The 15,633-nt window shown below is 39.6% G+C and overlaps 2 protein-coding genes across 2 annotated transcripts; one reads left to right on the top strand and one right to left on the bottom strand.

Annotated features, from left to right (window-relative positions):
- Positions 1 to 9,140: 9,140 nt before the first annotated feature.
- On the bottom strand, positions 9,141 to 13,627 carry BDR25DRAFT_292991 (uncharacterized protein). Its single transcript, XM_033688687.1, has 3 exons — positions 13,168 to 13,627; positions 11,112 to 13,113; positions 9,141 to 11,045 (listed from the first exon to the last, which is right to left on the bottom strand). The coding sequence occupies exons 1-3, from the start codon at positions 13,433 to 13,435 to the stop codon at positions 9,410 to 9,412; spliced, it is 3,906 nt and encodes a 1,301-aa protein (XP_033543979.1). The 5' UTR covers positions 13,436 to 13,627; the 3' UTR covers positions 9,141 to 9,409.
- A 175-nt stretch (positions 13,628 to 13,802) lies between these two features.
- BDR25DRAFT_305905 (4-hydroxybenzoate polyprenyl transferase) lies at positions 13,803 to 15,411 on the top strand. Its single transcript, XM_033690517.1, has 2 exons — positions 13,803 to 13,919; positions 13,974 to 15,411. Exon 2 carries the CDS (start codon positions 14,045 to 14,047, stop codon positions 15,314 to 15,316), a length of 1,272 nt encoding a protein of 423 aa, XP_033543980.1. The 5' UTR covers positions 13,803 to 13,919; positions 13,974 to 14,044; the 3' UTR covers positions 15,317 to 15,411.
- Positions 15,412 to 15,633: the final 222 nt, after the last annotated feature.

The following is a 15,633-nucleotide window of genomic DNA, read 5'->3' on the forward strand; positions in this document are numbered from 1 at the left end:
TTATATAAACTAGTACTAGCTGTACCTGTGTCTATCTAAGATACTCTTTTGTTCTTATAATCTAGAAAGGATGTGCCTTATACTAACATTTAAATTCCTTATGTTATTTACTTTTATAAGGAATATAATACTAGTTAATTTATTAAGTTTTAAGTTTTTTTTTAGTTATTATAAGTGCTAGGGGCAGTGTTCTAGATCTTTTCTAATAAGAGTGTAAAGTCTATAAAGACATGCTTAGCTATTTTAAGCCTTCTCTATTATAAAGAATTTTTTAAAAGAACTTCTATTTCTTAGTTTCATTTAGAATGTTGTTGTATACTTTAGTAATATTTAAGATAACCTTATATATCTTTATATTATTATTAATGTGTACTTTATAATACTCTTTCTTATAATAGTTGTAGTTGTAGGTATCTCTACATTTCTAACATTTGCTATAGTAGAATTAATAGGTAAGCGTTTCTATAAGTATGCCTATTATTAGTTGTTCTAAGAAAAATCTATTTCCTTTTATTTTACATTTTTAACATAGTTTACTACTTATGTTAAGTTGCGCTATTTCTTAAGAACAGTAGCTTATTTAACTACGTAAAGAACCTTATAGTTATTTTACACTTTTACCTTCTAGTAATTCCTAGAACAGTTTAGTAGTTTGTAATTAGCTTTGCATCTCTAGGAAAGTTATTTATTAAGCCTATTATAAATTTTCTTTAATATTAGGCTTTTTTTTGCGCGTATAACTTTTATAGCTAGTCTCTTATCTTTATTCTCTAAGTTTCTAGAGTTTAGATATTTCTAATAAAAGTAGCCTACTTTTTTATAGTTTAGATAGGCTTTTTTTTAAGCTATTTCTTTTATTTTTTACTTAGAGGTAGTCTATTACTTTTAGAAGGAATCTTACTCTTTTTTTTAAAGGTACTATGTGTGTGTTTTATATAACTAAGGTTTATTAGCTTTTTATTATATTAAAGGGCTTTCTTTTTTTTTAGCGTCTATTTTAACTTCTATGTTGTTATGCTAGTTTTTTTTTCTCTCTAACATTTTATATGTCTCTTGTTATAGGTTATTACTTAGTTAATAAATTTTTTAAAAGTCTTTAGTTTTTTATTATACATAAACTTATTCTTAACTGCATTATTTAGCCTATTATAAAACATTCTACTTATAGCTTTTTAATCTATCTATCTGCAGATAGCTAGTTGTTTGCAGAAGTAAGCTGTGTAGTATTAGACTATTTTTTTTTCTTTATTATAAGAAGTCTATCTTATTAACTACTGTTTTTTTTTAGTTTACTAACTTATAAATAGCAGTTAAGGCTTCTTTAAAAGAGTTAATGCTACTAAAGATTTTTTCTATCTTTAGTAAAAAAGTTTTTTTATTAGATCTAAAATTTATCTAGCTGTCTGTGTAGAGTTAAAACTAAATAGCTAAAGGGCCCTCTAAGTAGAGTCTTATCTAGGAGATTATTTCTTTATAGGTTTAAAAAGCGCTCTTATTATACTACATGTAAAGGTAGCATTATGTAAAAAAGAGTTTAAAGTCTTTTACACTTTTTATAAAGAGCTTAGAAAGTGCTAGTCTTAACATCTTTTTAAAGTCTACACTTAACTTTTCTTAAGCTGCATTGCTGCTAGTCCTTAGTTTACTAATTAAGCTAGTATTTGTTTTAGTCTAGCTAATTTATCTTTTATTTTATTTAACTATTAGTTTATTACTTTTTTATTTAGAGTTAGGATCTAGCTAGTACTAGCTAATAAAGCGCTAGTTATTTCTAAGTTAGTAAAGGTAATGTAAGGGTTTATACTTTATTAAAAGGTAGTAATTAATGTTACAGTCTTTACTTTAAAGAAATAGTGTCTAAAGAACTCTAGGCCTAGAGAGAGAATTAGAAGAGCAAGGGAAGAGAACTTAGTCTAGACAGGTGTACAGTTTGTTAAGGCGTAGTTTCTAGGACTAGAAGGTGCAGCTAACTGTAGTTTGCCCTTTAACAGCAGTATAAGGTGCTTAGGTTAAATAATTACTAAGTAAGAATAAGATAGAAGGTATATATAGTGCAAAATATACTATTAAATTACTTCTTATTAGAAAGTAGTAATGCTACTTAGTCTATGTAAATAATAAACTAAACTTTAATTATAACTTCTAAGTGTAGTTAGGATCTTAAACTATATACATAGAGTTGCATGCTCTGCATGCATTGCATGCAAACGCGATCAGCTTATTAGATAACGCATTCGGCCGTGCATTAGTCTAAGAGCTCTGTCCATTCCTCGTCTGTCAGGTCACGTGACTTGTCAGATGGGAAGACAGGGGAATTTCATCCTTGTTTGTTCAAACAGTGGGGCACAGAGGGTTAGCGACTTACAGTCTAATCGTGGGTCGTAACACCCAGGCTCCGAGCCCCAGCCAAGGCTCTTAGTGTACGCGACATGTACACCTACTGTTAATTAATGCTAGGCTTTTATAGCTATTTATTTTAAATTTTGTAGTAAGGGTATGTTCTACACCTTGTTCTATAGCAACTAGTACTTATGTATTATTTTCTATTATGTTATATTCTAAGCATTTGTTGTTGTTAATTTCTAGTATGCTATACTATACGTCTTTGTTTTTACTAATCTTTAATATGTTAACTTTCTATTCTTTATGCTCTAGTATTTTACATTTATTAAAAAGATAGTCTTTGCTTTTAATTCTCTAGTAGTGATGTAATTACTTGTTTTAAGCACATTACTTTTTATTAAACAAAGTAGAATATATATTTTTTATCTTTATAATAAATTTAGAACATCTTTTTATGCTATAGTTCTAGTAATTAATGTTACAATATCTACTTACTAGGTTAGGCTGTGTGGCAGCTTGTACTAGCTTAGTGCGCGGGCTAGAGAGAAGAAGAAGGTTTAGCGGAAAGAGAGAGTAGACAGGGACGCGGGTGTACAGTCTAGGGCGCTGGCTACGTGGGATGTAGAGGGGTTAGCCTATTGTGGTTTGCCTCTTTCTACTGTATAAGAAGCAGAGGAAACAATCTTAAGAGAAGATAATATTTAGAGTATATATATGTGCAAATATATAATAGTATAGTGTCTTTAGAAACCACTAGTACTACTTAGTCTATGTAAGGAAAGACTAAGCGTTGATTACAACCTTCTAACAATAGTTAAGATTAAGACTATATACATTAGGTTTGCATGCAATTCTAGATGTGCATACACTGCATGCACTTTCCTTAGCGCATGCATTTCCCTGCCAAACTGTTACTCTTATTCCAGTGGCATCCGGCTTGTCACGTGACCTTCTCCTTAGACAGCTAAGAAGAAGTTCCACCACTAGTCGTTGTTTAACCTAGTAGCTGTCCGACACTAGCTTATAGTCTACTCATGGATTGTAGCAGTTTAGCTGTTGTTAGAGTAGAGGTTAGTAGTTAAGAGTTAGACATTAGTAGTTGTCTCTAATCTTAATAAGTTATTAGTAGTCTCTATGTTTCTACCTTAGCGTACTCTTTACAACTTTTCTAAAGGTAATTCTAATTATAGAGGATAGAAAGTTCTAAACCTAAAGGCTTTAGTTAATAAAAGAATTCTAAAATTCTATTTATATAACTAAATAATAAATGTAATAGTATGTAAGAATTATAACCTAAACTAAATTAAACATGTCTGTAACAATTCTCATGAATCGTTCCATCTCGAGTCGCCCGGAACCTCCAGAAGGCCCTTGTATCGGCCCCGACCTTGACCTGGCCCCAACTCTGCCCGACCCCCTGCTGTTACCCCTATTCTCTTATGTATTTAGTCGCACCTCACCCCTGTAGCTAGCTTAGTAGTTTTCTAATATCCTTTGTACAAGGCCTATAGGTGTTAATAGAAATTCTTAGGTTCTAAGTCCCCACGCACTTCTATATACCTCTAAGTAGATTCCTACTGCATTTAGACCTATTGTCTTGCCTGTGCTGTTACATTATATTAGAAAACTTACTTTTGCTAGTAATAGCCTTATTAATAATATTACACTAATTATTTATTTAACTACGTCTAAGCCTAAGACGTGTCTAATTTAGTTTAGGTTGTAATACTTACACACTATTATATTAAACTACTTAGTCTATAGATAGGATACTAAGAACCTTCTATTAACTAAAGCCTTTAAGTTTAGAACTTCCTATCCTTTGTAATTAGAATTGCTTTTAGAAAAGTTATAAAGAGTACGCTAAGGTAGAAACTTAAAGACTACTAATAACTTATTAGAATTAGAGGCAACTGCTAATGTCTAACTAACTACTTTTTAACTCTAGAGTTAAACATGCTCTAGCTAAGCTATACCCTACCTAATTTAAAGTTAATGCATAGTAACATGTCCTAATAGACCTTAATTAACTACTAAATTACCCTTAATAATGCCTTAAATCACCCCTGCTACTTTAATAGTAAGAGACCTTTAAGGCACTCTTAATAACGCCTAAATGCTACTACACTAAACACACGCCTAAGGTTAATAACTGCATAGATAGCAAAGAATAAAGAGTAAGTCTTAATTATTAACAGGCTAGACATCTATATAGATTACTATTAGAACAGGCGCGCACGCATAGTGTTTAGTTTAGAGGATACTACTAGCAGTGCAAAGGAATATTTTAGAGCAAGAACACCTAGCTAAATTAGACTAGTTTTAGTTTAAGAAATTAGAGGACATAACAGTAATACTTTAACGTACTTCATAGGCAAGTTGCTTACACACCTAAGTTGCTTACTTTTGCTAAGACCCTACTAAACTACTTTTCCTACACTAATGTATTCTCTATAACACTACTTAGACATGCTAAAAGAATGTTAGATATAGCTTATGCTCTAAGCTTTTAAATAAAACATAAAACTTTTTAAAAAACATGCTGCAGCTATATGCAAAGTTCTATAAAAGATAATAAATAACTATAGCACTAGATAATGTTTATAAGCTAATTTTATAGTTAAATTATAAAGGTTAGGTAATAAAAAGAAGCAGGTAATTATTAAAACTATACTTAAGCTATATACGCAAGGAATTTCCCCTTAGATAGCATTTATAGCTAATATAGCTAATTCTTTGCACGCTAAGCATAATTTAGGCTATATTTACATAAACTAGCCTAGTACATTTAAAAGCGTTATTTAAAGCTTAAAGTAACATTTAAGTGTAAGTATAACTATAAGAGAGCTCTTTGCAAGAGTCCTAGGGTAATTTAAAGCAGGTTTAGCCTTATAGAGAATATTAAAGCTAAGTATAGCATTTAGAATAATAACATGTAACGTACCTAACAGGTTGGCCGGCCACACGGGTTGGCCGGCCACTTTTGCTAAGCCCCTACTAAAACCACCCTATTCTCTCACAAAACAGCTCACTTTAGCCCTATATAAAGTAATATAACATAAGATATTATTTAGAGTCTACTTCTACTACTTGCTTATATGTATATAAGTTATGCCTAGTCTAATTGCACTACCTAAATTACCTTTAACTTAGCTTACCTTCTTTAGCGCGCACCTGCGTCTTTAGCTTCTTTCTATTACTACGCGCTTTAAACTCCTTTAGAGCAGTTAAATAAGCTTTATTCTTAACTATTAAGGTCTTTTTTACCTAAATCTGCTTTCTTTTATGTAATCTATGTTGCGTAGCAGCCTTATTTACTGCTTAAAGCTTTATAATCTTATAGCCTACTTTATTATATTAATGCTTTAGATAACTATTATCTACTTTTTATTACCTTACTATATTGCCTTTACCTATTTTTATCTCTCTAAAGCTATAATAACTGCTTTAGTTAATATCTAGCCTATTATAAAGCTTAACTTATTAAAGTTATACCTGTCTTTATCCTAGATATTATACTTAGCTTTTATGTTAGCTACTAGGCAAAACTAGCCTTAGATAACCTCTAGATTCTTATAAAGCACTCTCTTATAATTATACTTATAATTAAACTTTATTATAAACTTAGAGCAGTGCTTAACCTATATACTAGGCTAGTTTAAGCTAACCTAGCCTAAATTGCGCTCTGCAGGCAAGGAATTAGCTATATTAGCTATAGCTGTAAGCCTAGAGGGAAATCTGCGCGTAATAAGCTTAAGTATGTACTTAACAACTACCTTCTTTTTAAGCTTAGTTAGATTCCTTAATTTAGGCTAGCATTCTGCTTGTAAAGGCTATCTAGCGCGTTAATTACTTAGTGTTGTGTAAAAGACATTATAGATAGCTATAGCATGTTGTAAGAAGAGTTTTAAGTCTTATTTAAAAGCCTAAAGAGTAAGCTGTATCTAACGTTCTTTAGAAGATTTAATCTAGTGTTGTTGTTAAGGCATTATGTAGATAGGTAGAGTTTAGTAGAGGCTTAGCAAAAGTGGCCGGCTAACCTGTTAGGTACGTTACAACTTTAGTAAAATAGGCTTTATAATTAGCTAAATATTTTTTAACTATAACGTACCTAACAGGTTAGCCGGCCACACAGGTTGGCCGGCTACTTTTGCCAAGCCCCTACTAAAACTACTCTATTCTCTTGCAAAACAGCCTACTTTAGCCCTATATAAAGTAATATAACATAAGATATTATTTAGAGTCTACTTCTACTACTTACTTACATGTATGTAAGTTATACCTAGTCTAATTACACTACTTACATTGCCTTTAACTTAGCTTACCTTCTTTAGCGCGCACTTATGTCTTTAGCTTCTTTTTATTACTACACACTCTAAACTCCTTTAAAGTAGTTAGATAAGCTCTATTCTTAACTATTAAAGTCTTTTTTGCCTAAACTTACTTTTTTTTATGTAATCTATGTTATGTAGCAGCCTTATTTACTACTTAAAGCTTTATAATTTTATAGCTTACTTTATTATGTTAATGCTTTAAATAACTATTATCTACTTTCTATTACTTTACTATATTACCTTTAGCTATTCTTATCTCTCTAAAGCTATAACAACTGCTCTAGTTAATATCTAGCCTATTATAAAGCTTAACTTATTAAAGTTATACCTGTCTTTATCCTAGACACTGTACTTAGCTTTTATGTTAGCTACTAGGCAAAACTAGCTCTAGATAACCTCTAGATTTTTATAAAGCACTTTTTTATAATTATACTTATAATTAAACTTTATTATAAACTTAGAGCAGTGCTTAACTTATATACTAGGCTAGTTTAAGCTAACCTAGCCTAGATTGCGCTTTGCAGGCAAGGAATTAGCTATATTAGCTATAGCTGCAAGCCTAGAAGAAAATCTGTGTGTAATAAGCTTAAGTATATACTTAACAACTACCTTCTTTTTAAGCTTAGTTAGATTTCTTAATTTAGGCTAGCATTCTACTTATAAAGGCTGTCTAGCGTGTTAATTACTTAGTGTTATATAAGAAACATTATAGATAGCTGTAGCATGTTGCAAGAAAAGTTTTAAGTCTTATTTAAAAGCCTAAAAAGCAAGCTGTATCTAACATTCTTTAGAAGATTTAATCTAGTGTTGTTATTAAGGCATTATGTAGATAGGTAGAGTTTAGTAGGGGCTTAGCAAAAGTGGCTGGCCAACCCGTGTGGCCGGCCAACCTGTTAGGTACGTTACTTACACTTAAAACTTTACTTTAAGCTTTAAATAACACTTTATAAATATTCTAGGCTAGGTTATGTAAATATAGCCTAAATTACGCTTAGCGCGCAAAGAATTAGCTATATAAGCTATAAATGCTATCTAAGAGGAAATTCCTTGCGCATATAGCTTAAGTATAGTCTTAATAATTACCTACTCTTTTTTATTACCTAGCCTTTATAATTTAGCTATAAAATTAGCTTGTAAATGTTATCTAGCGCTGTAGTTATTTATTATCTTTTATAAAACTTTACATATAGCTATAGCATATTTCTTTAAAAGTTTTATGTTTTATTTAAAAGCTTAGAGCATAAGCTGTATCTAACATTCTTTTAGCACGTCTAAGTAGTGTTATAGGGAATGCATTAGTGTAGGAAAGGTAGTTTAGTAGGGTCTTAGCAAAAGTAAGTAACTTAGGTGTGTGAGCAACTCGCCTGTAAAGTACGTTATACTATAATTACTACTAATAAAGACTATTAGTCTACAGAGGGGGGGGTAGTGTAATAATTCTTATAAATTATTTTATCTTAAGTTGCCTAGAACCTCTAGAAGGCTCTTGTATTAGCCCTAACCTTAACTTAGCCCTAACTCTGCCTAGCCTCCTGCTGTTACCCCTATTCTCTTATGTATTTAGTTGCACCTTGCCCTTGTAGCTAGCTTAGTAGTTTTCTAATATCCTTTGTACAAGGCCTATAGGTGTTAATGGAAATCCCTAGGTTCTAAGTCCCTACGCACTCCCATATGCCTCTGAGTGGATTCCCACCGCACCCGGACCCATTGTCTTGCCTGTGCCGTTACAATGTCTTAGATTTAAACATAGTTAAGTAAATAATTAATGTAATATTATTAATAAGGCTGTTACTAGTAAAAGTAAGTTTTCTAATATTGTAACAGCGCAAGCAAGACAATGGGTCCGAATGCGGTATGAATCCACTCAGAGGCATAGAGGAGTGCGTGGGGACTCAGTAACCTGGGAATATCATTGACCCCTATCGGCCTTGTGCAAAAGGATATCAGAAAACTACTAAGCTAGCTAAGGGGAGAGGTGCGACTAAATACTTGGGGGAATAGGGGTACAGCAGGGGGCAGGGCAGGGTCGGAGCCAGGTCAGAGTCGGTGCCGAGTCAGGGTCGATACGGGGACCCTTCGGATAGGTTCCGGGCAACCTGAGATGGAACACTTCATGAGAATCGTTACAAATATAATGTAACAGCACAGGCAAGACAATAGGTCTAAATGCGGTATAACCACTTAGAGGCATATAGAAGTGTGTAGGGACTTAGAAACCTAGGAATGCTATTTACACCTATAGGCCTTGTACAAAAGGATATTAGAAAACTACTAAGCTAGCTAAGGGGGGAGGTGCGACTAAATACTTAGGGGAATAGGGGCACAGCAGGGGGCAGGGCAGGGTCGGAGCCGATACGAGGAATCTTCGGATATAAGGTTCGCCAGGTAACTTTGAATGGAACGATTCAAGCGAATTGTTACAGTTAGCGATTACTCTAATCACTGGCGAAATACGCGATGGTCCCGATCTGGTGTTTCTATTCGCAATATACCCACATAACCTGCTGACCTAAGCTTAAAGGTACATTCATTGTGTTCCCGGTCTACCCTTCCTCAAGCCTCCACACTCCTTCTGTGGTTCTGCTTAGTTCCGGTAACACTGTTGCTTGCTTGTTTGTAATAGCATCTCTCCTAGACACACTTTCACGGACCTGTAGTTAGGAGAAACGTTGAGTGTAAAATAATACTAGTGAGCCTGAATTCAAGAATCCTTTCACACGCTTGCTCCTCAACTAAGCACTCATCCTTGGTCTCCTACGTCCTCTCCCCCCCCCTCTTCCTAGAATCAAACCCCTTGCACTACTCACGCTAGATCGTCCCACAGGTTTCCCTACTGGAGTCTTCGAAATCGGAGCCTTCGCAGGAATTTCATCTTCACTATCACTCTCAGACGAATCTGAAGGCCCCAAGGCTTTAGGATTAGCCTTTTTCTTATTGATGCTAGTGAAAGTCGAGGTAGGAGCAGTGACGGTAGTAGTCGTGGTCTTGATTGAAGTTCTAGCAGCGTTTTTAAGACGGTTCCCAGAGACGATTTTGATCTTCTTGCCTGATATGCCTGAACGCGAAAAGATGGAGTTTCCGGATCGAGCTGGATTAGGGCGAACTATGAGCGGGGATGCTTTGTGTTCCGCATCTTTCTCTTCAATCACAGGCTCGTCTTCCGCGGCATAGTCGTCGAACAAGCGATTGAGAGATTCGTTGTCTGATTCCTTCGCCATTTCAATGGCAATTTTTGCCATCATATTCTCCTCTGCTTCTCTGGCTGCCGCTATTGCCCGCGCCTTCTGTTCCCCCATTGTTTTCTTCCTTGCTCTCTCCTGCTCTTCTTCCGCCTTTCGAGGCCCCTCAAGGGCCGCAATCGACGATTGTGTAAGAACGAGAGTAGATTTAGTTTGGTTATCTTCTTCATGAATGTCGTCTTCACTAGACATATTTCTGGTGCTCGTCCTCTCTGATTGACTGCCACGAGGTCGAACCTGAACTTTGGGTTTAACAGGCATAGTCTTCCTCCTCTCTCTATTGCAAGAATTATTCTTCTCGCGATTCGGACTTACGTCTCCTTCCTTGAAGTTTCCCGGGAGCTCAGTGGGCAGGCCGTCTCTACCTTGATTCTTTCGGGCTAACCACGTTGATGCCCGTCCTTTAGCCCTGCCAGAACGGTTATATTCAACTATATCATCTTCATTTTCTTCATCATCAGAATCAAGTGTGAGCTCTTCATACCGTGACTTGCGAGCTCGTTTGGTGTCTCCAGGGGGGCCATTGGGCTCCAAATTACTCTTCCTGGTACTAAATGTCTCATCTTCCTCCACACGATAGCGGAAGGTGTTTGGTGCCTTAGGCTTCGGGCCCGCTGTATCCATGCTACTCTTCATAGGCAGCACATCGGACTGAAGAATCGATTGAGCATCATCAGTTGAATCGTTGATATGTGTTTGCAGAACTTCGGGGCGCTCGTGGGCTTCTCTGTCTCTGAAAGGGGCGAGAAGTCTGCTATGAAGAGAAAGCCTAACGATCTTAGATTTGCCTTTCGTCCTGGCCGCGACAAGAAAGAACCGGCCGTCTTTCTTTGCATCCTCCAGTAGCTTCCGCAGAACTTCTTTCTGGTACTGTTTCCCAGATGCATTCCTTGGCTGAGCAGGTTGGTCTGCTTCGTCCTTCTTCCTGTACTTTTCCTTCCTTGGCTTGCCTATGCGTCTAATATTCTGTTCCTCCCCACCTCCCTCCTCCTCCTCCTCCTCCTCCTCCTCCTCCTCCTCCTCACCTCGCAGACGCTTCTTACCTAAGCGGGGGATATCTCCATTTACGTCGAGGTCAGTGTAGTATGTTCCGAATTCGTCGTTGTGCATTGAAGTATCTGGGTGGTATCTGGCATATATCACTGACGAAGGTTCAGCATAGCCTTGATGACGGGAATCATTGGGATCCATATACGGAGGATCACCCCCAAGGGATGGATCAATCATGGAGTCCTCGATGGGAGAATACTCGATACCGTTTCGATTCGTGCGATGATAGCTTTCATCCATAAACCGGTCGTCAAAATACGGGTCGTCCTGCTTCGCTCTCTCTGCTTCATCACGGCGACGCTGCAGACGGCCACTATTCTGTCCTATTACCTCATCCTCCCGCAGCCAGTTGAGGTTGGACACGCTGAAGTCGACAAGACATTCCACCGACCGCACATCGGCCACTTTCTTGGTATCATGTCCTAATAGTGTTCCCTTAGGCTCATAAGGACGTTGGCGGGGATCCCGTCGACAAGCGCCAGTATTGCACACTCTCCTGCAGTGTGGGCACTTCCAGTTAGGATTCTCTATGATGGCTAAAGGCATCATATCATGGGCTCGGAAAAGGGTGCCGTAGCAGTAGCTTAAGTCGCAATTTGAACACATCGCCATTTTCCACTTTGGATGGCGATGCAAACAAAAATGGCAGGATCTGTGGTTACTAAGCCACTGCTTAGACCGCTTCTTTACCATCTTCTTCACTATTCCGTCGTCGTTGACTTGGATCTCTTCCCTGTCTGATACCTCGTCCTCGGGCTGAGGATTCTTGATGTCAACAAAGGGTCGGATCTTCAGCTGTTCTTGGCAGACTTGGGCAAGAGTCTTCTTCCCAAGATACCGACGCTCCTCTTGTAAGGGAAGCGGGGTCTTTTCTGTCAGACGACCGTCGATATCAATTATCTGAGCGCGCCACCCTTCGTACTTATGGATCAGGTCCTTCCATTTCCACTGTTCGACCCAGGTGTATCCAGACTGACATGCACAGCTTCGGCCCATACAATAGCAGTCCATACAAACATCATATGGCTCTTCCGTTTCTGTGCCAAGCCCCAACACGCAAGATTTGCATGTCAGGAATCGGTTGAAGATGTTGGACCGACAGTAGGCACAGGTAACATTACTGTCATAAGCAATGAAGTCACAGTGCTCTTTTGTATCAGGTGCAAACATCTCAGAGAGTACTATCCCCTTGTAAAGATCGAACAGTCTCTTAAAGTCCCGTTGCACTTGTCGGACTTTGACGGACGTTTGGATAGCCTCCGCTTGCTCCCCTCCAAGTTCCACCTGGCTCCTTGCGGCCTTGATTAGATTGGAGTACTTTAGAAGAGTGTAATAGATAATGGCCTTGTTCTTGTATTGTTCGTCACGGCAGACAATGCGCGAATTTGGGAGTGCTTCGGATATGGCATACTCCAGAGTCTCAACGGTGGTTCGATTCCAAGCGATTTTCATGGTCCGAGTGCCGCGGTTCCATACTTGATGTGGGGCCAGCGGAGGAATCAGAATGAAATCACCAGGTCGTTGCTCAACGACATAGGTCTTGAAGGGTGCCTTTTTCCATGCGATGAGCTGCGCAAAGTGGTTTTCTACCTCAATATCATGGCCCAGAATGGAAAGCCAGTATTCAGACACAACTTGGCGGTCTTTCGTCTCGGTCATGAACCAGATGGAGGACCCAGGGCGCTCTGGCTTTCCCTCCTCGCTGATGTGACTTGATGCATTCACCATGATATTTTGCCCAAGCGATGCGCACATCTCTCGGTGTGCTGGTGTGTAAGTACCCTCGTGCCCGATATAGCACATAAGATTCTCAGCACGCATATCAGGTGGCAGGCTGCTCATGAGATCTCCAGCGCGCGCGATCCCGCGACCTTTTCGAAAGCCCGCCGTTTCAGTGGATCCCGGTCCCCCTATCTCGCCAGTGCTCTCGTTAAGGTAGAACAGGCTCGGTGGGATGTGTTCCTTAAGTTTGTCTTGCCATACCTGCGGGCAGTCAATGTCCTTCAGATATATGCGTTGACGCGTCTTATCCCTGTATCGCTCTAGCTCGTCGAAGAACTGGTCGGTGAGCTTTCCCATATGCTTGAGGTAGTGCCTGATGGTAAGCGGGATGTTCTCTTTCGAGGTCAGATTGCGTGCATTCTCAACTGTAGCCTTACTTAGCTTCCCCGAGAATGGTTAAACCTTCCGATGGGACTTACCCTTATCGCCATAATTGTCGCGTAGCCACGAGGGTGTAAAGGCCCATGGATCCAATACCTCCTCGAAACCGTCGATGACTAATGGTTTGCCACCTATAATTACGTGAAGCAGTACAAGCTTCTCGAATTGCTCCATGCCGTTACTAGCCAGCATCTCATACGAGATTCGGTCTACATATTGGAAGTTGTCCGCAGTCTCCACGAACGTACGCACGTCAAAATCAGGGGGTATGGGCTCGAATGATGCCCTTGGCCGTGTGGCGGGCATGTTGGCGGTGGCGGGCGTTCATCGACAGGTAGAGTCACAGGAGGGTAGCGGATCGAAAAATGTGGCCACTCCACCACAATTCTCCCTCAGTCACGCAAGTTGCGGTTATGCAGGAGTTGCAGTTAAGGGTCGCGACTCTGAAGTAAGTGGAACGAGTGGAGGCGGCCGAGGCCGAGGCCGATAGAAGTCGTGTGTGTCGCGCAAGTTGAATATGGAGTAGCAGAAAGCCACAGCCCTGGAAGCCTGGACTGCCACACGTGATCGGATGAACCTTGAGCACAGATCACCTAGGTGTCCCGACGACGGCCTTCACTCCCTTTGAAACTCTCCAGCGACCTGCTTTACCCATCACTGCATCCCATCTTTAGCCAACTGTTGATGATCGGACGCGATCATTCGCCTTGTTATCCTTTCATTCTCCACGAGGCTTCCTTTCTGCTCTATCCAAGACTTTTCTCCATCATTTTGTGCCAGTACGGTGAAGGTAAATCCGTAAACCTTCTGGGGGACAAAGACTAGTCGCTGAATGAACTTTGAGGCCTAGGTTACCTTGATACAAAGGTGGATAGAGCCGGGGTGCTTCGACTCAATCCCCTTGTTCGTCACACAATGGCTTCGTGGCTCCTCCGTCGGCCATGGCGATATTCTAATATTTTCCTTCAACTCCCACCTAGCTCTTTATACTCCAACCAGAATCTAAATACTGCAATTATTCAAATTTGGAGAAGACACGATGTAGCATCCGCGTTCCAATTATTGAAGCCCTGGTCAACTTCATGTCACTTGAGCACCACACCATATTCTGCACGCATCCATGAAACGCATTCCAACTTCAACCCTGCGGCTCCATCATCAGGAATAACAGCAACCTCACAAGGTATTCCTCCGAAGTCGCTTCCGGTGTACACGCCTCCTCGGATTGGCCTTCTCTCTTACCTCCCTAAACCAATTGTTCCGTACGCCGAACTCATCCGACTGGACAAGCCCACTGGAACTTATTATCTCTTCTTCCCATGCCTCTTCAGCACACTCATTGCTGCTACAATGGCCACACCAATAACCACACCGTCCGCTGTCGTTGGTGCCACGACCTTGTTTCTTACCGGAGCTCTGGTAATGCGAGGAGCTGGCTGCACCATAAACGACCTCTGGGACCGCAATCTTGATCCACATGTTGCGCGCACTCGGCTAAGACCTATCGCGAGAAAGGCTATAAGCGCAAAAGCAGCAATTTTGTTCACCAGTGGCCAGCTTCTTATCGGACTAGCTGTACTTTTATCACTGCCTTTCGAGTGCTTCTGGTATGCAACTCCATCGCTTCTATTTGTTGCCACTTATCCTCTGGCCAAACGCTACACCAACTATCCTCAGTTTGTGTTAGGCCTTACGTTCTCTTGGGGCGCAATGTTGGGATTTCCTGCATTGGGAGTGGATCTTCTTACAAATCAACCCGCTCTCACTTCGGCAGCCCTCTTGTACTCGAGCAACGTTGCTTGGACAGTGCTGTACGACATGATTTACGCACACATGGATATTGAAGATGACGCAAAGGTCGGGATCAAGAGCATCGCGCTTAAGCATGACAAAGAAACCAAGGCGGTCTTGACGGGGCTTGCTGTAATCCAAGTAGCACTCTTGGCCTCTACTGGCGTCGTTGCAGGAATGGGCCCAATCTTCTTCGCTGGGTCTTGTGGAAGTGCGGTGGCAACATTAGGAACTATGATCTGGAGGGTAAATTTAAAGGATGTAAAAGACTGCTGGTGGTGGTTCAAAAATGGTTGTTGGTTAACAGGAGGCGGCATCGCTCTTGGGCTCGTCGGAGAATACTTCGCTCAAGCCCACGGTTTATACAAGGGGGAGGAAAACTCAGGCCGGGATTAGAAATAGGTCGCTACTTCTCCTAGACTACCTGTTGGTATTATAAACCTGGAGTTGCGGACTAGTCTAGCTTAATATGCAGGGCAGAAAAGAGCTGCCAGAACTTTGTCGCATGGATATTAACTGCGTCTTGCCGAAAACCCATGTACTTTTAGAGATAAAAAAAACTGGACATCTCGCTAAAGAGGTATTTGAATCTACCCGTGATAAAATCTCGATTATGCATTCTGCCTGGTGGTTTCTATTATGGTACTATACAACCATTTAACGGCTTACCATGAGCCTCCGTTCAATCACGGAGGTTAGCTCGAGTAGTAACA

This window comes from Lindgomyces ingoldianus (assembly GCF_010093535.1).
Source record: "Lindgomyces ingoldianus strain ATCC 200398 unplaced genomic scaffold BDR25scaffold_31, whole genome shotgun sequence".
Lineage (NCBI taxonomy): Eukaryota > Fungi > Ascomycota > Dothideomycetes > Pleosporales > Lindgomycetaceae > Lindgomyces > Lindgomyces ingoldianus.